This window comes from Rhyacophila brunnea, unplaced genomic scaffold, assembly GCF_057557595.1.
Source record: "Rhyacophila brunnea isolate RB1 unplaced genomic scaffold, BYU_Rbru_1.0 scaffold_17, whole genome shotgun sequence".
Taxonomy (NCBI): Eukaryota; Metazoa; Arthropoda; class Insecta; order Trichoptera; family Rhyacophilidae; genus Rhyacophila; species Rhyacophila brunnea.
The window spans coordinates 16,862,438-16,888,277 of record NW_028232827.1 but is presented as its reverse complement, the minus strand read 5'-3'; the positions used below and the strand labels follow the sequence as shown (position 1 = coordinate 16,888,277).

At 39.0% G+C, this 25,840-nt stretch overlaps 1 protein-coding gene across 1 annotated transcript; it reads left to right on the top strand.

The window, feature by feature from the left end:
- The first annotated feature begins 2,741 nt into the window (after nt 1-2,741).
- LOC147073775 (uncharacterized) lies at nt 2,742-25,840 on the top strand. Its single transcript, XM_085944597.1, has 4 exons — nt 2,742-2,988; nt 19,611-19,776; nt 23,174-23,512; nt 24,832-25,840. The coding sequence occupies exons 1-4, from the start codon at nt 2,856-2,858 to the stop codon at nt 25,067-25,069; spliced, it is 876 nt and encodes a 291-aa protein (XP_085800723.1). The 5' UTR covers nt 2,742-2,855; the 3' UTR covers nt 25,070-25,840.

The window sequence follows — 25,840 nt, the reverse complement described above, 5'->3', positions numbered from 1 at the left end:
TTTGGTATGGTTTGGCATGCGGAAACAAACCCAAACCATTACGCAAATGTCTGCAAACCGTCTACACCACATGCAAGGACGAACCTATTAAAGCAAAACTGTGAGCTGTTAAGAGCCGGGCCTCACCAAAGAAAGGTTGCGCAGCCAGTGGCGCCAAACGTCGCCTCTCTGATTATTTACTCGGGAGACTTGCAAGCAACCAGGGAAGCAGGAAGCAGTCAAAAATCCGCTCACATTCAAGATAGACGTCGAAGAGATTGCACCCATGTTGTGCGGCGTAAAACATTCTTAGAAAATAAGAAGAAGACAACATGGATTGTTCGCAGTTCGCTTTCTGTGTGAAGTGGAGTGGAGTACCGTAGAAATTTCTTCAACTGTGTAGGTATATTGTCGATGTCATCATTTGATTCTGTGCAAGTGTGACTTCACCAAACAAGATACTAGGTATCTTACGGAAGTTGAACATATCTGAATCAAACGCCATGTCTGGCAATGAATGAACATTTGTAAGTATGTGGTATAAAAAATACGTTCTCTCCGCGGCGTGGCTGTCGGCAACTGGTCGCCGAGTGTGGCGGTGCTCAACACACAGCTAGAGTCTGTTTTCTATAAGGTTTCCCGCCGCTTCAGCATCTTAACACTGCATTCCCTTTCATTCCCTCCCATTGAAAACTTGTAACAGTAGAACGCGATGGCACAATGCTTTCCGTCTTCAAACGACGTGACGTGAACGCCAGCTTATAGAAGACAGACATATATATTATTTTCATGCATCGCAACCAATCACCCGATCAGAGTGATCGTGCAACCAGATAGAACGCAAAAACGAGATTTCACCGGTCGCCAGACTAAATTGGTTATGCGACCACGGGTCAACCAGCGAATCAATCCTATACACAATACTGCCATCGGCCGATATCGGTGGTTATCGAGGGTAGTTTATCATATGTTTGTATTGAGGTATTATAATTGTTGCGTTGAACGTATGAACATTAAAAACATACTAATCGCTGGACAAGTGCAATCATACAGTGGTACCTTCTCAATCTCACTAAACAATCACAAGTCTGCCCTAAAACTCGCTGTGTCGGCGAACTCTTCGGTTCAGAAGTTTGGCGGATGTACATGGCATCGGAGACATACTGAGGAAGGCGCTAGGATAATCCTTCGTTCAATATGGGATCAAACGCGGCTGATGATGGTGATGATGAACTTATTTAATAAAACCACTCATGCAATCCAACTGACACCGAAAATAACTGTAATTTCAAAATAACATTATACGTATCAAATCTATAGTAGGTATATTAATATATCGGTCCACATAGTTCAGTGCGCAAGGAGCTTGACTCCCGGTGAGGTCACAGTGTGTTCCTTCTAGTTGTGTTGGACTTACTGGACCATGGCCCCCACAAGGGGGGCTGATAGGGCTTTGGGGAGGCCCGGCGTAGCGGGTCACCATGATAAGTGAGATAAACACACATAAAAAATTTGCCCCAATGTGGAAAAAGTCGCCTGCGGCGCTAATTTATTTGTAAAGTCTTAACATTTTAAAATGTTTAGTTGTGCGATTAAATTTTTGATTACTGTGTGTGGATATTCGACGACTCCATAGTGGATTTATTCAACAATACAAAAAAATCACTAAAAATATACCGAATACCCTTAATTTTACCTGAGACCACATTTAGAAAACGATATTTTTAAAATTGCCCTGCTTTTAACCCGTGCGATGGGTAGGGAGACACGCCAAAGATCCTGGATTGGGGCCCGCTTCAAGATATGGGACTTTGTACTGTACATTGATCGTTTTTGATTGACTAGTAAAGTGGTTCGGCAGATCTAGTCAGTGGCATTCCGTGACGCTGGCAATAGTCACGAGCAGTTCTGGAAGTTTTGGCGGGTAACGGCTACCCTCGCTCTCCTGAACCAGCCGTTGCTGAAATTCTTTCGTAACGGGATTTAGTTAGCTCCGGATATAAATTGTGTCTATTCTATTCAGTGACGTTCCTAGACAAAATGGCGCCTCTGGGCAGCGCCATAATACCACCCCACTTTTTTATACAATATTTTTTAATATCCGTTCTCGTGTCGTTTCTGGTCACCGAGGACGTCGAAGGGCAACATAAGTAAACTAGACATCGCAAAACTGACAAAAATTAAAGTCCTGTTAAATCTTTTAAGCCAATTTATACATTTTGTTTCCAATCAGTGAGCTGAATTTTTGAGAGGAACGATATTTTCTTTACTAAGTACTCAGTTTAGGTAGTTATTTCTATATATACCAAATGATTTCCCCCGGTTTGCCGCTCTTCAAGTAACTGCCGCCCCCAAGCGACGCTTAATCTGCCTACCCCTACGGGACGTTACTGATTCTACTACTAATTACATTAATGATTCACTACACTACTATCATTAGGCCTCATGGCCTGTTGTAGTAATTAAATATAAACTCATCTGCAAAAAAACATTAATTAATTTATGAACATTTTTTCGAAGTGGAAGGTTTCGATATTGATTGTATATCCATATTTTGTATTAGAAGAGTGCCATATTCGTATTAATTCGAAAAAATAAATGTTAATATGACTCCGCTAACTAACATGGTCTATACGTATTATGAAATTATAATTGAGGGTAGATACGTTCGTGTTGAACGTATATTATATACGTTACCACTGGTTACGGTCACCTTCGGCCAGCCGGTCGGTATTGCCAAAGTGCGGGCACCGCGCAGGCCCGCGTTTCGCCAGTCAGCCCGAGCTAGCCGTGCGCCGAGCCGTATTCTGTTGTCGTAGATTGTCGACGTTTCCACTATAAAGTATTGTGGTAAATTCTGTAATTTATACCAAACCATGGATTACGACGACATAATTCGCGAAGTGAAGAAGTATCCCAATCTTTACGATACGCAGCACCCGATCTATAAAAGTCACAACGCGCGCGAGGAAGCTTGGCATGACGTAGTAAAATCTCTAGGTGGAAGTGGTATGTTAACTTTACTTTATTATTACTAGTATTGTTACTATTTCGTATATCACTATTCATTGATGAGTAAGTATCTGCGCCGACATGAACCACAGAACACAGCATCTGACCCCCAGGGGCCCTATGTTAGAACTTGCGAGTGCCAGCTGCCCGGTCGACATGACGTCATATGACATCATTGTGACGTACTACCGGAGTGATAATAGCATTCGAGAAATTAACGCTACTCAAACACTGGCGTTATTTTCTCGAATGCTATTATCACTCCGGTAGTACGTCACAATAATGTCATATGACGTCATGCCGACCGGGCAGCTTGCACTCGCAAGTTCTAACATAGGGCCCCTGCTCGCCTGTCGCCATTTCCGCCGTGATAAATGTAGAACTCAGTCGGCGCGGTGTGCTTGCGCAGGGGATAGAGGGTATGCAACATCCGGAGGTTCTAGTTGCCGCGCGCTGTAAGTGGGCTCGCACATCAGAACTCGCCGCATGCGTCTTACGACGAATTCGTCGATGAGACGTCATCGTAAACCAAGAAACAAACTTTATCAAATGGAGCTTCGCAGATTGGCCGATGCAACTGCGACTCTGCGACGCTGCGACATGCGTCGAGTTGCATTGGCCAAAACCTGCATGTCGATGTCCGGCCAATATCAACTCCGCGCATGCACACAGCTGCAGAATCAACCATTTCTCTCCAGACTGTCGCCGCGTTTGGCAGAGCTAGAGCTAGCAGCGCTAAGCAGATGTGCGAGGTTGTGATCGTGCAACATTCGCCGGCAGTCTCGGAGGTTTTGATTTATGGCCGTCAGGCACACAAGGCGAGTTGTGATGTGCGAGCCAGCTAATACGTTGAGTTTTGAACTTGCCAATATTTTTTCCAACCAAAAAAAAGGGGTGGTCTTCGGATTCGGAGTCCTTCCAGTACCTAACGATAACACAACATTTTCCGTGAATGGAATATTACTTACCTCAATGATATCTAATAAAATAAATGTTTTGCGGTATTTATCAAAGATGGAACAGCACGGTGCGGGTGATACAAAAAGACACAATCAGTCCCAATAATTAAATAAGCCCACTTCCTTCCGCATAATACCTTATTAATTTTATATAACGGATGTCTCCGAAATGGTAAACCAACCCCCCCTCCCAATACTATTATTATCTTTACGCGCTGCATCAAAACCGTGGTTTACCCTCGAGCGCTTTAAAGTCATTATTTTATATAACGGTTAGGTTAGGTAATGTGCACGAAAAGATAGTACAGGAAGGACCGAGCGAGACAAGCTAATACGACGGAAGCGATGTAAACAATCCCAAAGATAACAGCTCTACCTATTATACATCGATACAGGAACGATATTTTCACACTTTACTTTCACTGTGGTTGGGAGGAAAAAAAAGAAAACAGAATAAAGAATTGCCGTCAATCGATAAAGAGATCTTCACGTTCGCCGTAATAAGCCACATAAAAACCCCCAATGTTGGCCCTTGTAGTAACCATCTCACACAACAGTAGATTGTGCCAACTTGAGTAGCTCTTACGTTTCAATACACACCAGGACATTCCCAGAGGATTATGTGAATTACGGCCACAGGCGCATGCCTTATGTCGCTCTGGTGTCAGAACGGTTACCTTCATTGGCCACCCGTCGTGTCGGGTCTTCAATAACTACAACGTCAACCTCCAGAAGTTGGCGAAGGCAACACCATTTTCGTCGGCTTGTAGGATCTCGTCGAAATTGCAGCTTCCAGGGCAAGCCTTGCATGAAAAAGATGCTCCTTGCTTTGCATTTCACCGCACTCGTAGGTTTGGTCATCGGAGAAGCCCCACTCTCGAGTGCGTTATAGCATAGTTCTCAGTCTGTTTAGGGCTTTCCATGTGCGGTACCCGTGACTGGCTCCAGGTGGGAGAAGCTCTCATGGCTTTACCCAATCTTCGAGACCCTCAGAAGCTAAGTTCGCCTCCCATGCGGATAGTTCTTCGGGTGGGACGGTCAGAGGTTCAGTTGTCCGCCATAAAGCTTCTTCTGGATTTTAGCCTTATTTTGCACATTAGATACCAATGCATGTTTTGTCGCGGGCCCCTCTCTTGGGCTGCCTTTTCAACTCGGTCTGCAGTTTCGCGTCGGATTGGGGAGGGGAAATTCCTGAAAGCACGGGAACTTTGGTGTAGGCGTAGGTTTCAAGCACCCCGTCACGATCCGGCAGGTTTCGTTAAGCTCAATGTCCAACTAGAAAGGCGTACTCGGCCACCGAGTTGCATAGTGCAAAGGCTGAGACCCTGAGTGTATGTGGTTGAGCTCCCCACGTATTGCCGCTTAGTTTTCCCATGATACTGTTCTTTGCCTCTGTCTTCATTTTGGTATTGGCCGCCTAACATTGGAAAGAAGCAGTTGTGTCTGTCCTTTTTCAGAAGCTTTGCATCTGCTCTGCCTGGGTGCAATCAAGCTTGTCACTTAATTTAATGCGCATTCAATATTGAAGGTCAATCAGCGTGCTTTTAAAATTGGTTTTTATGGTTTGACCGTTGTAAAGCACCGATCTTGGTCCATGGTGGTGGGTTTTACATTTATATCTTATTAACCTATGCTGTATGCAGATATCTTATGTCAAGATTGGGTGTGATACGAGTTGTTAGATGGTGGATTCTATTATACTGTTACCTTATAGGTATAATATCTTTTGTCAAAAAGAAAATTTTATAAAATGTTTAAGACTTTCATGGTTGTTTTTTTGTCGTAATAGATTTTTGGGTTTCCACCATGTGTACGATCGAAAGAGGAGGGATGCTAATATCTTTTCTACGTTAGTTGAGCCGAACGATATTTTCATCTGGTTTCCAGGATAAGCAATTACTTAGCAGTAAAGTTGATGAACTGGCGGCATCATAAAGTAATCAAGTTATGCGCATTCCATTCATAACCAATGTCTCGCGAAGCTCCTCATCAATTAGAAGGCAATTTCCCCCAAAACAGCGTTGTGATAATATCATGGCAATAATAACATGGTTGGTAGAGGGCAAGAATGCGGCTGTTACGAACGCTATTTTAAGGTCTTTTATCACGTGCAAGATATTCATGTTCATTCATGACATATGTATGAGTTGATATTTCCATTTTGGCAGCTGAATAACTGGTTATGCAGAATAAACCTAGCAAAGATACCATTGACGCGATGATTTAAACTGTCCAACGACTGCATTTTTATAATGCCGGCTACCATAAGTTAACAAGTTATGGCACTCTAAAAAGACAAAAGAAAACGCATGTTGATCTTCGAAAACGAAAACATAAGGCGGATACTGGGTGTGCAATGGCTTAACACTAAAAGTGACGAAGAGGATATGAGAATGCAGACTATACTGTCTCTATTCACACCTAAGGTGAAAATGCGGCGTTGGACCTAGTTCTGCTACGTAAGCCTCAAGAGAGTTCATTCACCAACGGGTTTCCATCGTCTTAGGTTGATGCTAAATATACATCGGTAGATTATATACCGCAAAGCTTTTGAATGCTGGCATGGCCATCATTCTGGCCAGGAAAGACAAAAGCATTTTCAGAACTGGCATTTCTGGTGGCTTTTCATGCATAGGACTTGAACTAAGACATAGGACTTGGACTACGAACACGATTTAAAACAGCACGAAGAAAATTTATAAATTATACGCTGTAATATTGAGTGGGTATGATGGTTTTTGATACCCACATAAGCAGAAGACATGATCAAGCTTAAATCAGAAAATAAACGAAATTACTGAATTTCGCGTACCTATGCATGCTCGCGTATTGTTGTATATCGAGTATCGACCCGATATGACGAGACGACTCTTAGAGCCTGTTCATATGGCGCGATTTCCATCGCGATTTACGCCCGAGAACCAGAAATGTCTTCCGTCCAGATACGGCGTAGTTTGCGCGTTTGAAACAATTAGGTGACGTAATTCATTTTTGAATCGGCATAAAAAACAAACGCGAGTGTAGTAAAAAGCACAACAACTCAATTGTGTTAGTGGGCTCGCACATCAGAACTCGCCGCATGCGTCTTACGACGAATTCGTCGATGTGACGTCATCGTAAACCAAGAAACAAACGTTATCAAATGGAGCTTCGCAGATTGGCCGATGCAACTGCGACTGCAACATGCCTCGAGTTGCATTGGCCAAAGCCTGCATGTCGATCTCGAAAAATGTCGATGCGGCCATCGGCCATTTCTGTCTCTGTCTCTGTCAACACTGTTATTGCTCGCTCACCGCTGGTCACCGCGTTTGACGTTTGTTCATACAATCAACACAATAAAAATGGCAGACGAGAGACTTCTCCTTTTTCGCGTTTGACGTTTGCCGCTAGGCAGATGTGCGAGGTTGTAGCATGCAACATTCGCCGGCAGTCTCAGAAGTTTTGATTTATGGCCGTCGGTCGGCCGGCCTTAGTCGGTTTCTATGAGATTTTCTATTTCGCGATTACTTCCAATACCTATTCTTCGCACTTTACAACCTAGATGACGTAATGTATTTTGGAGTGGCAATAAAAAATCTCGGGCTTGAGCGCCAAGCGGTCGTATTTCATTTTGTGATGGCTGTAAACGCCGTGATTGTCGAATTTGACATGCGGCGCATGAGGCGAGTTCTGATGTGCAAGCCGGCTTATAGTTAACGTTTGTGGTGACCAAGGCAATAAGCTCCTTATGTGCTCGACTGCTAGCTTTAGGGATTAGCTTCAACCGAATAGAGAGATAATCTCTGGCGCAACAAAGACCCATGGGCGCTCGACAAAGATTTTGCGGTGAGTTACTGTATATGTATCCAATTACCGCTCACATCGTGGCAAAGAATGAGGCCACTCTGGACACCCCGCTACCCTGGATGTCCGTGTGTGCGTGGTTCGCGGGGTGTCGCAAAGTTGTCCCCCGCACTTTGCAGTTAGTTATGAGCGGCAAATACGATGCAGCGCTGATTTCCGCGTACATATTTTTGTCAACATACTGGCCGAACTTACGCATATATTTGTCACTCACCCCTACCTAACCATCTTACCACACTTTATTATTCCCACAGTAGGGTCTTCGCCTTTTTGGCGTCGATTCTGTCCACGGGACTCATTGCTGCATAAGTGCTAGAAAACGGTGGTCGAGCGGGTGGCGTGCGCAACTCAAACGTATAACCGCGTGTAAAATGGTCGTAGGCAGTGTCTTTTCTGGGCATTTCACACACGTTTATACGTTTGATTTTCACCCGCCGCTGCCGCCCCGCTGTCCGTGCGGTCTGGCAAAACACTAAATCGGTATGCATTCGATGACCACGCGTCATTGCCCTCTGTACACCGCGCAATGTACATTTCGTCGTACAGCTCCTACAGTCGCCACGGCGGTAGGGTTGACAGGCATGCATGGGCAACGATTCTAAACGATTCTTAAAAATCATTGCTTTCGACCCATGCACGACTCTCCACACTTCCACCGTAGCGATTGTATGAGCCATATGCAACGCGTCGTCGTCGTGTACGGACAAACTTAAGTCGATGAGTTCGCAGCTTGTCAGGGCGATTGACCACCCATCTTAACTCAGACGCATGCTTACCGCATCTTGGTGGTACGGCGACATCTGGGATGCAGTTGTAACAATTAGTAGGTATGCTCACTGGGCTGCGAGCTGTCACAGCCACAAGACAAGTCACGAAGTGTCTAACAACGTCTGATGTTCGAAGTTTTAATGCGGCAGGCTTTCTGTTAAGCCTAAAAAATCAAAGGTACTAAAGATCCACGAGTATAAGTTATCCGCTGAGGGAGGGCGCCACGTGCTAACATTTGACATATTATTCAATACTTTTTTATACTGTGGTGATCTTAGTTCAAAATTCGAACACCGGACGATCGATATCATACGAAATATATTATGATGGTATATCTATAGCATTATAGTGATATTATTAACTCCACAAACGGCCGTGTAAATTCCCCATTAACAAAGGTGTCCGGCAAGGTGATACAATTTCACCTAAACTATTCACCGCTACTCTTGAGGACTTATTTAGGAAACTTGATTGGGAGGAAAAAGGTGTTACAATTAATGGGGAGCACCTCAGTCACCTGCGCTTTGCAGATGGTATTGTTATACTCTCACAAAACCCGAAAGACCTCCAAGGTAGAATGCAAGAACTCGCGGATGTCAGTCAAACGGTTGGCTTAAAGATAAACGTCTCAAAGACAAAAGTGAAGAGTAACCGTTTTTCGGACCCTGCGATTATCTGTATTAATGGCACCCAACTCGAGCAAGTCAGCAGCTACGTCTGTCTCGGACAGCGGGTGCCCATAGACGGAAGCATGCACGATTAAATTTCTCGAAAAACAAAGCTGAGATGGAGTGCTTTCGGACGTCTGAATAGTATCTTCAAGAGTGACCTACCATTATGTCTTAAGCATAGGGTGTTCAATCAATGTGTGCTACCCGTGCTCACGTATGGCTGCGAGACGTGGACCCTCAACACTAGAGATGTCCAAAGGCTAAGAGTCGCACTGCGAGGCATGGAGAGATGTATGTTGGGCATCACGCGAAAGGACCGTAAGAGAAACGAATGGGTTAGGAAGCAGACAGGAGTACGCGATATAATAGACGTTGCCAAACAGCTGAAATGGAGATGGGCGGGGCACATTGCTCGCCGAAAAGACAGCCGCTGGACAAATGCCGTCATCCAGTGGTACCCAAGAAGCACGACACGGCCACAAGGTTGCCCTAATAGCCGCTGGATTGACGAACTGGTAAAGTTCGGCGGAAATACGTGGCAGCGAATGACACAGGACCGAGAGAGTTGGAAGTAGCTTGGGGAGGCTTTCATCCAGCAGTGGATTGACCCCGGCTGTTGATGATACTGATATTATAGTAGACTAACTGGGCGGCAATTTGTTTCCTTTTTTATTAACCGTAAAAAAAACTTTTAATTCATATACATCGTTTTCCCACTTCGAACAATAATTAATGCCCATCGCCCATTATGAGGGGAGAAGCAACCACAAATTGCAGGAAAGGTGATCCTTAGGTGAACGTTTACGGGAATATTCGGCCAAGAGGTTCTTGGGGACATGCGGAGGTGTCGCACGCCCATCAACCCGTAGCGCAATCAAAAGAAATGCGACTGAACAGTATGGTTGCGGTATGTACGGTCATAAATTCCCATTAGCCGCACAGTACTTTTGGAACGATTCCTCATAAAAAGTCTGTTAATATCATAGAAGCCGCGTGCCGTGCGTTTGGCTTGTGGGCGAGCGAACGCATTCATCTACAAATGTTCGAGACCATAGACTATTTCGCTAGTGCTCGCATTAGACGCTCAGAATTAAAATATTATTTTTAATTTTTTTACGTTATGTAGTACTTATTTTTAAGCGGTCAAAATGCAACCATTAGGTAAAAATATCCATAATTTAAGTTATTTTAAAGAAACACTAGGTCACTGATATTAAAATATATAATAATATACACATAAATTATAACGAACATGTGTCAACTTACATATGAAGCGTAATACCATCTTCTTGCTTATCAGTACGGCTACCATATTTTAACCCATAGCTTACGGGCCGCACAAAATTGTGTTTTTGTTAATTACTTTTCTAATGCAAATTAACACGTTTATTACAAAATTAATTAACACACAGAACCATCTTTTCTACTTCATTAACTAAAAATAGTTACCACTGACTTTATGTTTAACACAAAAAATAGCAATTTTAGCAACACGGTTATCGACGCTTAGTTATGCAATAAGCTAAGATTTGCCGGCCACATCGTAGCAAACCATCTCCCAGATCTGTAAACCTTTTATCTTACTCTAGCGCGTGTCGCAGAGATTATAAGGGTACCGAATATTTTCTCACTCGCACTTATGCATCGTTTTTGTTCAGGCCTTGGTTAATATAATATTATTCACTCTGCAAGCCAAGTGCAAGTCCATGTGCTTCGCTTTCCGCTTTATACCTACAGATTAATAGATTTACTTCATACCAACACTTCAGAAACCTAAATGTGTCTTGGGATAGAAATTCCGATTTTCCTTTGTCCATCCTATGAATAATCTCGAGATTCCTGACTATGACATGATTAACTTGGAAATTTTGCCACCTGTCTCTTCCCACATTATATACCTCTTCTGAGATAATATCTCACTTTCAACAGATATTTTGTTCAATGTGTATTTAGTAACATTGACTGCAATTTCATTTCGAAATGGACCGAAGCCCGGCTCCTGTTAGTGAAATCCCTGACATTATAGCTGTCTTGTGAAAAAATGAAATTTTATATTTCGATTTAAGAATTATTAAAAAGTAATATAATTATTCAGGTAGGTACTTAGAGCGGAATGCAGAAGCATTTTTCATAACTAAATTTTCCTTAGCACAAAACACTATACAGAAACATGTCCTTAATTAAGACCATGTTGTCTATGGTTCACCTCGTCTTGAAAGCTTCGTTCGTTTTTCCTATTGAAAATAATACCATATTAAAAATTCTTTTTCCTATAGTTTAGTAACACACCCTCAATAGCACGACACAAATCTGGCTAGCTCACTTGTTAGTGCACGTACCATAGGGTGGTTATTAAATGTTTATAGTTTTTTTTGGAAATGTATACAATGTGAATTAAAGTCTTAAAGAAAATATTAAAATCTGTTTATTTATTTATTTTGTTATAACACGGTTTTTATCATTTAAAACATTTCAGGGTTTATACATCTAATTTTTAACTTTATATAAAAAGGATTATTTATTTAGGAACTTATTTTTTTAATATTCAATTGATAATTTTTACTTATTTAGTTATTAACTGGCACGCCATAAAGGAGCGTGGGTTTTATACTATCCTGTTAGAGGAACGGACGCGAACTGACGTACAACCAGTGTTGCCATATTTTGAAAGTGGAATTATAGTACAGAGCCTCCAAAATTATAGTATTTGGGGATAAAATATAGTACGCGTTGTCATCTGTTGAAAATGAAAATTTTCCCAATTTTTCATGGTCGGCTCGTTTTTTTTAGAAAAAATATTTCTTCGCGGGCCGCAGGTTCCCGATTTTTCATAGTCTTTTTTTAGGAAAAATATTTCTTCGCGGGCCGCAGGTTCCCGATTTTTCATAGTCGGCTTGTTTTTTTTAGGAAAAATATTTCGTCACGGGCCGCAGATTCCCAATTTTTCGTGGTCGGCTCGTTTTTTTTAGGAAAAATATTTCGTCGCGGGCCGCAGGTTCCCAATTTTTCATGGTCGGCTCGTTTTTTTTAGGAAAGATATTTCGTCGCGGGCCGCAGATTTCCAAATTTTCGAAGACCACTCGATTGCGAAATGGCAAATGCAAAATTATAGTACTTTTATATGAAATTATAGTACGATTTTCAAAATTATAGTATTTTGGGCGTACTATACATATTTTATATCGTACATAGTACGCGGACCAAAATTATAGTACAAATACTATAATTATAGTACGGTTGGCAACACTGCGTACAACTCTTATTTCGGGAGAGGGACTTTCCCTCCCGCTCCTCAGAGGCACCAACAGATTAGCAGTGCGTCGCGAGTTATTACTTAACATTTAATTTATTATAAAATCATTATTCTAATCTATAAACAACTAGGTAAAATTATTTAAAACAAAATTACGGAAGAAAGCTACGCAGAAAATTAAATATTAAAGAAGTTATAACAATTTACAAATTATATGCATTTTGATAGAAAGAAATAGATAATTTATCTCCCGCCGATATAATTTTGTCCGTCTCGTTTCGAATCGGTGTGAGCGGTGCACACACACTATCAAAATAGTCCCGATTCACGCATATCGAGTGATTGACAGAATACGCAGTGCAGTGCGTGTATTATTTTAAATTTACAGATTTTATTTAAACACGTTATTTATTTTAAATTATAAAATGCAGCTACTGAATTTAATTATACAAAACAAAACTACTGAGTTTAATAGTAACCCTCTTCGGTAATTTTGCTATACATATTATTATATTTTAATGAATGCTTATATTTATTTATCGTAGTTCTCATTCTCTCCGGCATTCATCTCCTATATAGTATATCAATTTTACATCTTCCTCAAATACGAGTATACATAATTATTAATAAGATATTTCTTTATTTAAAACTTACGTGCTATGTACATACCATATTATTTGAAAACATAATTAAACAATTTAAATATTTACTTAATCTATTGACTCCATTCGTCACCTCGCATACTTGTTTCAATTTACCAAATTCTTCCCACCTAGTGTACACCAGTGCATACACAGGGCGAGGACTTAAACTGAAATAGAAAGATAGATTGACGATTTTCCAAGGGATTTTAGTTACGAGTTTTATAAAGCCGCCGGGGTAAAGATTAGGTGACAATGTTTGGGCCATCAAATATATATTATATTATCATAGATATTTAAACGGTATTTTATGTTGGTGTTAATTCGCCCCTAATTTTTGATGCACAAACGTCGATCCTAATCTCACGGCCACGTGCTTTGTCCCTTGGACGATCGTCAATACATGTTATGGTACATACATTTACATTTTATTTAGTTATACGATTCAAACTTTAAAGTAACTTAAAAGACTTGTATTAGCCTACAATCCTGATAGGTTATTGGGGAATCTGGTTATATGTTTTTGTTAAGCCGTTTATTTTACCAGTTAAAGAGCGGGTGTAGGGATCGGCAAAACAAAATGTCCCCCCTTTCAGCGATTTGTACGTTCACCCTGATTTCTCGGCCATATTCCCGATTCCTCGATAATTCGTTCAGTGTATATTTTAATGCTTACATGTTTAAAACCTTATTTATTAAAATTTTCGTTCAACAATTCTCTTTATTACCATCTTTTTTTTTTTTTTGTTTACCTTATTACCGTTTCATCTTTACATTTTCGCGTTACTTTTTGTTAGATATGACGTAATTGGTTACGTTGTCAAAAGCGTTGGGACTTACTTTCGTTATTTATTTTATTTAGTTAATTGTTTACTTCTAGTCATCTCCTCAAGATGCCGTTGTGCGGGATTATTGAGTGTGCTAGGTATATTTATTTTATTTTCCAGTCATCCACTCAAGACGTCGTTGTGCGAGATCATTGAGTTTTGCTGGGTATATGTTTTTCGTATTGATGTCTAGAATTAGAATATCAATCGTTTTTAGTTTTCTTTTTATTTTATTTTATTTCTTTTTGAGCGTCGGTCGCGTCTTTTGTTGACGTCGAGCTCTTCTTTTCACTGGGTGAATAAGTGTTGTGTCATGAGGGACTGTACCCGTCGGTACAGTGGTTATCCTCTGGCGAGAGGCGTCTAAGGCAATTTTCACCTCACTAAGCGGTATATCATCGTCAGTCAATCCTTCTACGTCAGGTACCTTTGTCAAGGAGAGATTATGGTTAGTTGTCCCGGTTTCGAACCCGGTTACCTGCCCCTCTTCCCCACAAGATTCCGAGGACGTTTCTGGAGTCCTGATTCTTTTCCAATTTCTCACTACTTTGTCACTTTTTGACGTCGACGCTTCACATGTCCTTCCAGTTGCATCATCATGTCCCAGGGACAAATCATTTGTAGACTCGTCACGATACGGCGACGCAGGCGGGGAGTGTACGGTTCCCTGCGCTATGTCATGTCCAGTGGTCGTGTCTCGTCTTGTAACGATGTCCTGAGTATCAGGTACTTCCTGAAGGGATGTGTTCGGTGCCTCCGTGTTATCTTCCTCTTCTTCTTCATCGGTATTAATATGCTCCAGTTCTGGTACAATCGGCGGGTAATACTTGCGTAAGTGGTCCACGTGGAACTTAAAAGGTCTGCCCCGACGCAATACGTAGTACGATACCCGACCTACCTTCCATATAATTTTATGAGGCCCCGACCAACGAGGGTCAAGGCCCGAATTCGCCCCTGGCCTCGTCTTTGGAAATTCTTTCACACTTTTATTTCCTATATTCTTTACATGTACGCCACTGTCAATTTTCTCCATATATTTAACACTTTTATTATCTAATTCAAACGTCAGTGCATCATTATTAATTTCATCTAAATATTTCACACTTTTATTTTCTATATTACTTATATGTACGCCACTGTCGATTTTCTCAATCAAAACTTTATCTGGCTGCATAACACTGTCATTATCTATATCAGATGTCGTTGCATCATTCTGGATTATATCTAAACACTTCACACTATTTCTTTCATTAATATTTTTTTATATTCTGTGTAGAACAAAGAGGACATTTATTTTCGGTTTCGTAAGAAGTCTCAAAATTTTAACGCATCATAACATGAGTTTGTTTTTATAATTTCATAAGCCCAGTCTCAGGATTTAAACAATGACTTACTGTTTTTCTGCGGGAATTTTCTGCGATGACAGCATCGATGAAGTCACGTACCTACACCATTTTTTCTGACATTCTGCATCCATTCAACCTTTCATACTAGTTATAGTTTTTATCTTTAAGTAACTTATTATTTAAACAAACGTCGGCGAGCAATGCCTGTGATTTTTCATTTCTTTCTTTTGAATTTATTTTTATTATTTTTAAAGTAGATATTGACATTGCCCGTCGAAGTATTGTTTCTATTTTCTAATGTACCACATAACTTCACAGGCTTTTTAAGAAAGTTACTATGACACTTTACACTAGTAGACTTTGGAAGAAAGTTCTCAAACGTATCGCCGTCATGTGGGGAGACATCAGCAGCGTCCGGGCTCCTAACCTTGACTCGGAGGCGGTGACCAGGCCCTGCGTCGTCTCCTCATTGTTGTGACTGGTCTTCTCGTCTTGATGCTTCCTGGTTCCTTCTCCAGGCTGGATAGTCCGGGCACGTGTAATACTCGTAGTACCCGTTCCTGCAGATTTGGCACGGCCGGGTTCCACACTCGTGAGGCAATCGAGGCCTGCCACTTAAAAATCCCCTTCCTCCAATCTCCATAAATCCTTCGAAATCGGACCAGCCAGATTGGCCCACTCGTAACTGGTCTCCTTCATTTAGAAGCTCGATGGTCTGATGACCAGTGATAGCGGAACAGTTCCTAGTTTCGAAATAGGAGTCAGCACCTCCTCCTCCGAAAGTTTAGGGTCCTCTGCATTATTTTTGGCCATGATGCGTGTCTTAGAGCGCGTTTGCATTTATACACATTTAGTATTATTATTTTTTTTATTTATTTGCGTTTTACCAGGTCATGGTTCCGGAAGAAGCCATGCACTTCCTCAGCCTGCACGTTCTGGGCGCCAAAATAACACACCCTCAATAGCACGACACAAATCTGGCTAGCTCACTTGTTAGTGCACGTACCATAGGGTGGTTATTAAATGTTTATAGTTTTTTTTGGAAATGTATACAATGTGAATTAAAGTCTTAAAGAAAATATTAAAATCTGTTTATTTATTTATTTTGTTATAACACGGTTTTTATCATTTAAAACATTTCAGGGTTTATACATCTAATTTTTAACTTTATATAAAAAGGATTATTTATTTAGGAACTTATTTTTTTAATATTCAATTGATAATTTTTACTTATTTAGTTATTAACTGGCACGCCATAAAGGAGCGTGGGTTTTATACTATCCTGTTAGAGGAACGGACGCGAACTGACGTACAACTCTTATTTCGGGAGAGGGACTTTCCCTCCCGCTCCTCAGAGGCACCAACAGATTAGCAGTGCGTCGCGAGTTATTACTTAACATTTAATTTATTATAAAATCATTATTCTAATCTATAAACAACTAGGTAAAATTATTTAAAACAAAATTACGGAAGAAAGCTACGCAGAAAATTAAATATTAAAGAAGTTATAACAATTTACAAATTATATGCATTTTGATAGAAAGAAATAGATAATTTATCTCCCGCCGATATAATTTTGTCCGTCTCGTTTCGAATCGGTGTGAGCGGTGCACACACACTATCAAAATAGTCCCGATTCACGCATATCGAGTGATTGACAGAATACGCAGTGCAGTGCGTGTATTATTTTAAATTTACAGATTTTATTTAAACACGTTATTTATTTTAAATTATAAAATGCAGCTACTGAATTTAATTATACAAAACAAAACTACTGAGTTTAATAGTAACCCTCTTCGGTAATTTTGCTATACATATTATTATATTTTAATGAATGCTTATATTTATTTATCGTAGTTCTCATTCTCTCCGGCATTCATCTCCTTTATAGTATATCAATTTTACATCTTCCTCAAATACGAGTATACATAATTATTAATAAGATATTTCTTTATTTAAAACTTACGTGCTATGTACATACCATATTATTTGAAAACATAATTAAACAATTTAAATATTTACTTAATCTATTGACTCCATTCGTCACCTCGCATACTTGTTTCAATTTACCAAATTCTTCCCACCTAGTGTACACCAGTGCATACACAGGGCGAGGACTTAAACTGAAATAGAAAGATAGATTGACGATTTTCCAAGGGATTTTAGTTACGAGTTTTATAAAGCCGCCGGGGTAAAGATTAGGTGACAATGTTTGGGCCATCAAATATATATTATATTATCATAGATATTTGAACGGTATTTTATGTTGGTGTTATTAGGTAAATTATTTTGTAATTGTTGAACGATGACAAAAATATGACAACTGCACTTTATAAATGCAATAACTATAAATACATAATTATACGTGATTTCACAGACACCGGAAGATATTTTTTTTACATGGTAACACTAGCGTCAAGTGTCATTCTGTCTGGCATCTTGTATTTCTGCGGACTGGCTTATAAAAAGTAAAATAATATTCTGTATGTACTGTCACCAAAAGAAAAAGGAAGGCCCTGGTGCCCGACAGTTTCAAATTCCAGATCAGCGATTTAATCAAAAACACCATTGCCCCTGACGAATGTTTAGAATCTCTGACAAAGCTAAGTAAACAATAGCACCCTCAATGGGCCAAAAAAAAACTGTACCTACCGGCGAAATCGTCGCTCGGCCGAGTGACAGAAAAAAATCACCGTTAGGTTTTGACTCGACCGAAGGCATTCCCTTTGTACCCCTCCCCGCTGTCTCACCACCGATAGGGTCGTTGTCGTTGCAGATAAGGGTGGACAGTACTCATTCTCCCGCCAAAGTGGAAGCTGATATCCAGGGTGGCACCTTTGGTGTGGCCCGGATTCTTTACGATGTAAACCATAAAGTCGCGCTCGCTTCATTATTATAAATCAGTGAATCCCTTTTGTGTAAGTGGCCCAATAATAATCCCTATAATCACCTCAAAACCATGCGTCGCGTCCTCGATAAAACGCCACCGCGCCGATTCGGCTAATGTGTTTAAACACGTGTTACCCTATAATGACTGTGCGATAGCTAAATCTAAGACTCCTGTGCAAGTGTAATTAATGATGTAATCCAACCAATGTCTGAAAAGTTAATGTAATTAAACGTCCCTGCGCAGGGAAATTGTCAAATCAAAGACGTGTTTTATCTTGAATTATATGTCCTGATGTCCACACAACCCTCAATCAAGGTGATGCTCGTGAAGAACGCTGCCAGCCTACATGTGAGTTCTCTCCTTCTTCTCGGTATCAGTACATGCCAAAACAAATTAACACTATCAATATCCATATTGAGATAAATTGAGTTTATGGACTGTTTTATAGATTCGCGAATTTATTTTGACAGCAGCTGTCAGTGATACATGGTAATACAGAAGGGGGCGTGTTCATAACAAAGTAGTCTATGGTTAAGGATTCCTTAACTCTATAGTAAGTATAGTCTATAGTTATGTCATTCTTTTCGGCAACTTAACCTTAAGATCGAAATATTGGATTCTGCATTCCTCTCTTAAAATATATTTTCTTATTTATGAAAATTATCGAAATCGTATTAAAAACAATGTTTACGACGTGACGTATGAATACGACCTGAATTTTCATTTGTGGCGCCAACAAACTTGCATGATATTGCATGCCCAAGAGTCGTAGTTTTACATAACAAAATATCGAATAAGTACATTTATTTTTATATAATACATAAATATGTTCATATTTTCGGAAAATTACTTAGCGCTGCGGTTGGTAAAATTATCCACTTCGAGTGCTGCTTTAAGGCTATACTTCAGTTGGGGCATGGTCTAAAAAGATCGTGGCTAGGAATATGTCATTGTGGCTAGGCGATGCGCGGATTGTGCAAATGACGCGTGCTGAACGAAATATAATTTGTCATAAAAATCCAACATGCGTCCATTTAATGTTATGTTTATTGTTATATTACTAATAATAATAGTATATTTATTGATATGTTTTCTTTTTTAAGTACATATGTAAAGTTTTTAGTCATCTTTACACGATTTAAGAATATTTTCATCCGACGTCATGACAAAACAAATCGATGTGCGCACACCTCGACTTTCAGTCTCCGATTGGCGACGCGTGAGAAATTTCGTCGCACCTACTGTTGAAAATTATTTTCCGTTTCACTGAGGTACGCTCTTAATATGAAAACCAGATTTGAATGGTATGACAACAAATTAACAAATGATAATAAATAATCTTTACCTACATTGTTTGAAGTCCTAGAATTAATAATCTTCTAAAACAATCGTTTATAGAATTATTTTTGTTTATTTTTCAGCCCAAGACATCAGAAAGAAGTGGCATAACGTCAGAGCCAATTTTCAAAAATGGCATAAGTCGTACGTAACACCCGGAAAAAATTTTGGAATCATTAGGAGCGAATGGAAACACTACAAACAAATGCAATGGCTTGCGCCTGTCATTGAATACAACTTAGGTGTATCGTAAGTGTTCTTAAATCATACATAGTAAATAGTGAAATTTAAAATGAGAGTGTGTATAATAAATTATATCGAGAAAAAATGAAGGTGTAATGTATTCAGTAGAGAAAGTATAATCTTCTGACTCCGGGACCTCCGGGAATTGTTGTGGTCATAGGCCATAAGCAAGCCCTCCGCATGAGCCAATTTTAGTGAGTAATGTTTTACCAAGTGCATGGCCAACACTCCAGTGTTGCCATAATATAATTTATAAAAAAACATCACTTGTAAAATTATAACATTGGAATACATATTCAATATCTGGCAACACTACGACCGCACACAGTCACACATATTTTCGAATAACCCAGGAAATGGTCGCGGAGGAAGCGTGAAGGGGGCGAGGCAAGTGCGTGAAAAAGTTCGTCATGTTTTGAGGGACAAACACTTGCAATAGCTCTATCTATATTTTTCTATAATCAAAGGCCATAGGGCTTCGCTGGCAAGGTCTTTGAGCTTATACATGGTGACACATTTACCTATACGTCTCTGTGGGTATGGTTGTGTCTACAGTTGTTCACTTCATCTTCCACTTCCCTTCATCATTTTAATTCTGATTTTTACACCGAATAGTTTTGCGCATGCCTTACGGCCTATCCATGGAAATGGGCTGTCGAATGCCGTTTAGTACCGTGTCACCTTAACCTATAACCGTGTATTACCATCATGGCCCCCCACATCCTGAAGTGGTCCTCCTACGTATCGCTAAGGGTAAAGGCCTTAGACTATAGATACATCTAGACGCCACCCGTTGCATTGCTAAATGAAGCCGAGTGCCTTGCGTTTGGTTTGTGGGCGAGCGAACGCAATCGTCTACAAATGTTCGAGACCATAGACCATTTCGCTAGTGCTCACACTAGACGCTCAGAACTAAAATATAATTTTCTATTTTTTTACGTAGAGTATTTTTAGAGTACTCGAGTATCGATACACAATTAAAAAATGTATAGCACAATCACATATTTTGAAATATTAACATTATTGTAGTAATGTAGCGCCGTTGGCGACTCTTCTACTGTTATAGAAAATTAGTGATGTGTGTTTATTTCACTTATCTAGTCAACTCACCACGCCGGGTCTCTCCTGAGCCTGGGCTCCCAGACTTAGAGCCACAGAGCAGATAATAAATAGAATACCGATAGGCTATATTCAATACGCCTCATCTTGATGCAGGATTTTGAATGTGTGAGTGTCCTACGAAAATGAAGCACGCATTATGCACGTGACATAGTGTGTGTAATACACCAACATTAAATGAGCGTAAATGCATAAACCGAGAGCAGTTATCAGTATTCGACGTAAAACGTATTCTTGACACGTGTGTAAGTTTAACCCGGATTCTTCCTTACTCGAGTCGGTTACCTGCTATCGCCTTACCCGTTATGTATTTCAGTTCCCATTATTTCTGAGTACCTGTTTAGAGCCCTGTCAGCCCCCCCTTTGTGGGGCCCATGATTACCATATACAAACTATTATTATACTATATACGAGCGTTCATCCAATTGTGTGCGAGTCTGTATACTCAGTTGCCGGCATGTTCAATTATGCCTCATTCAAATATCGGGGCTTGGATAAGCTCGTATATTTGGATCAAGTATTCCTTGTACAAAACAAGAATATTGTTCTCTATGGTCACTTTTTGATAAATTTACATATTATAATGAACATAACAAATTATAAATCGATGTCTATGGGACGCTTAGTATGTCAAACAATAACGATACACGAAGTAAATTTTTGTCGCTAGATACCCCTAGTATTAATAATATAGTGGCAATGAAAAATGTTTAAATCACTATAACACACCTATTATTTCTTATATTTATTGATTTATTTTATATTATATTATGGCCGCATAATCTGAATGCCGAATAAACGTTATTGAATAAATATAATGATTACAGTATTATAATATAGGACAGGGATGGCGGACAGGGAAGAGAAAAAAATGACCCATTAAAAATACAAAAGAGTTTTACAAATAAATTTAAAAATAATGACCATTTGCGTACTTTCTTCGATTTTTAACATTATTTTTACGAATAATATTTACCTATCAATGCGCAAACGGTAACAACGAAACGCGTAAATGACAGATCGCATCGTATGAAAAATATCATCCAAATACGACAAATTTCAAGAATAAGCATTACGTAATCATCAGGCGGCGGGAGAAGCCGTCTCGCGAACCCTGGTTTTTATCGATTTACAATGCTTGAGATCAATTAGGCAATTAAAAATGAAAATATTCAATTAACAAACCTGATGAAATTTATCGACATTCGTTCAAATACTAACAGCCGATTGCTATTTTGCCTCAAAGATTATCGCTAAAAATGGAAGAATATATGAAGGAAGCGTAGTTAAAATGCTTCCACGATCTCTTTGAACAGGGAAAAAATTATTCAAAGAATAAAAGATATAAAAAGGCTAGAAACACGGCGAAAGATAGAATCTCAAGAATTCAATAATTGTAAGTTACCAACTTTATTAACAGAATTCTTAAAAAAGTTTTTTTCTGTCTATGAAAAACAGTCGAAAAATAATATTTGGGATAATTTGGCACGCGTACGTAAAAAGGTTCGCCATCCCTGATATAGTAAATCTCTTGAGAAGTAGGTACAATGATTACTATTACTTAAAGTGGAAGGTAAACAAATAAAAGTAAATGCTTTTCGTGATAGTAGGTATACCCATTTATTATGCATACATCGATTCCAGCACAATCATATGAACTGAGTTATTAAAAATATATACTTATATTAATTAGATTATATTTGTTTACCTTCTAATCATGTACTTCTCAAGAGATTTTCTATGTATTGTAATGATATTCATTCAATAACGTTTATTCGGCATTCGGATTATCCGATCATAATGTAATATAAATCAATAAATATAAGAAATAATAAGTAGGTATGTTATAGCGATTTTAACATCTTTCATTGCCATTATATTACTACTTGGCAGTGGCTAAGGGTGGAGGTAGGCTGTTAAGACCCGCCATAAATAGAGTACATATAGTAAACTTTGTCAGTTGTACGTATTTGTTTTCATTGAAATAATATTACAATTTACAGATGGTGTTAGTTTATAAAATTCAATTTACCCACGATGCCCGAGCGGCTTAGGCGTCAGCCTATAACGTCGTGGGTACCAGGTTCGAATCCTGGGTCTGGCAAGTACACGTCATATTGTTTTTCAATTTGTGTTTGAGTCTGGGTATGTACCTAATATGTTGAGCAAGGGGCTAACATCAATTTCTCGTAAAAATAAACATCTACTAATATAAACCTCCAACCTGTGGAAGCCTATATGATCATAGTTGCTCATTCATAATAATATATTCATATTTTTGTAGGTCCAAATCCAAACATGAAAACTCAGTAAACGAATCGGATGATTGCATGTATATTGAATACGAACCGGATCCATACTTGGAAGAAATCCGTGAATCCCCTGTCCGTAATGGCCCTCCTGCAGATTGCGTTGTGTTTGTACCACGTAAGAGAAACCAGAAAAAGTCACAGCGTCCAAACAGTCCAGATACTTCTGAGGATGAAGAAGAACGTTTAGAAACCCACGAAGACGATGAAGTAGAACCTGCAGAGAATCATAAAGAACATTATGAAGAAACATCACTAAACGTAGATAAGTCTAGTAACGTGTCTAACGAACCGACCTCATCTTCTGGAAATAGGTGAGTACATATCGTTAAATTCTTGTCTGATGTATTTACTGATTATGTTTAAGGGCGGACGTGCTCAGCGTGGGTCAAAATGGAGCTTTTGTTCTATTTTCAAAGCATGATACTGGACATACCTTAAACGTTGTAGATAATCTATTTATATAATTTTGAAGCCTTATTACCTTTTATATTTATTTTAAACATTTGATGACTGCATAAAGTATTTTTGTTACATAAAATAGTATTCTTTTAAACCTCTTGCTCTAATGTTTTAGAATATAGTCATATTTCAGTACATAACTGTGCAGTGGTGTTAAGATTTTTTACATTTATTAATTTTTAAACGCATTTATAAAACCATCAGTATAATTTATGTTGACATTATTATAGTGAAATATTTACGATAAAAAATTATATTGATAATCTCTATGATCCCAAATTTGACAAGAATTAGGCATTTTATTATTCAAAAAATGGGCAAGATTAACACATTTGAAGATAATTCTAAAGATACTGATTATAAGCTATGTCTTTGACCATTCAAGTGTGATAAACATCCTACGAATAATGATTGCTTTATAATAATTATTGACCTAAGAATAAGGTAGTGTTTTTTCGAAATACGCCATTTCTTTTGGCATTCCCCAGTGGTTAACCTACAACATAAGGCCGTAGCCATAAATTGACAAACTATAATTGAAGTAGGGAGTAAAATGATGTTAACGCATGTGTTTGAACATGTACCGTTTAAAAAGAGAAATCGGTTAGGTTACCCTTATAGTACCGGTATTGAGGAATAAATAATAAAAACACTTACGTATTTAATTGAGAATTTTTAAAATAAGCTTTTGAATTCATCCGCGTGTAAAAAATTGTCTGTTGGACTTGATTGAAACATTTTATATTTGCCATGATGTATTTATTTTATGATACTCGTAAATATTATGAACTCGAGGTCCATTCTTTCCTAAATTTCAAGAAACTTCTGTATAATTATGTACTTGCAATGATATCAGCTGATAATTTGCAACATTATGAGTCGAGGCACGAGTTGAGAAGCGCGCGCCTAGAAATCGAAACAACTTTGCGTGAATAATTATTTAACAACAGTACGAGGTGAGGTGAGGTGCGTGTTGAAAGCATTCTCCCAGAAATCGAGCATAAATAGTGTCAATAATTTACACCAAAATTCGAAATTCGAACAATCAACCAATAAGTCTATTACTTCAGGGAACATATCACTGTCTCTCATTTTTTCCATAGTCTTTATAAAATAGGCGCTTTGAAAATGATTTTTTGTTATTAAAGAAAACATTCGATTTTATTTTTAGGCCAGTTTCGTCATTGAGTCAGAATAAGAGAAAAGCAGAAGAAGTTAACATTGATTCAACACAAGCTAAGCGGAACAGCATTGATGATGACAAGCACAATACACAGTTTCTATTGAGTCTACTTCCAACGTTCGGAAGATTGAATGCCCGCCAAACTGCCATCGCTCGCATGAAGATCAACCAAGTCATGTACATGGTTGAGTTTGAGAATGATGACAATTATTTTTTAATCAAATAATTATAGTTTTAATACTTTTAATGATCTCTTAGTGATGTATTTTATTGTTACGGTGACCATATTTTCTTGGAGGGGGGAGGGACAAACTTCCAAAAAGTACAAACCAACAGAACAGATAAATGAATAAATTTATCTTTTGTTACTATTATTATAAAACTGGTAATTATTGTGCATGCTTGAAAAAAGAAATGGTTGACACCGTAGCATCGACTTTTTTGTGCTGTATGTTTGTATGCATGGCCCCCACAGAAGCAGGCCCCCAGGCTAGGATCTTTTGCGGGCCCCCTTACCTATCGCTAAGAATAAAGGCAGTGTTACGCTCTACAATAGCGTTTTCCAAAAATGGTGTACGCGGTAAAATTAATGTGTGTATTTAGTGTTTTTTTAAATATAGGTTTACATCCATTTGAATTATGGAGTTGTCGAGTATTGATACACAATTAAAAATTTTATTGTACAACCACATAATTTTAAATATTGGAAGGAAAATAGCAAGTGACTTTTTTTACTATTAAAGCAAAATTTTTATATGTGTTTATCTCACTTATCTGCTCGCCTCGCCGGGACCTTTCTGAGCCCGGGCCCCCAGGATAGAGCCCTGTCAGTCCCCCCCTTGTGGGGGCCATGTTTGTATGTATGTAGGTATCTGGTATGTATGCTATGCAATGGCGTTTGTGCTACTATTAATGTTATGATACTAACATTTAACTTATATTTGACAATTATTCTGACATCACTTTAGATGAAGTACTGATTTCTTGTAAGGAAAGA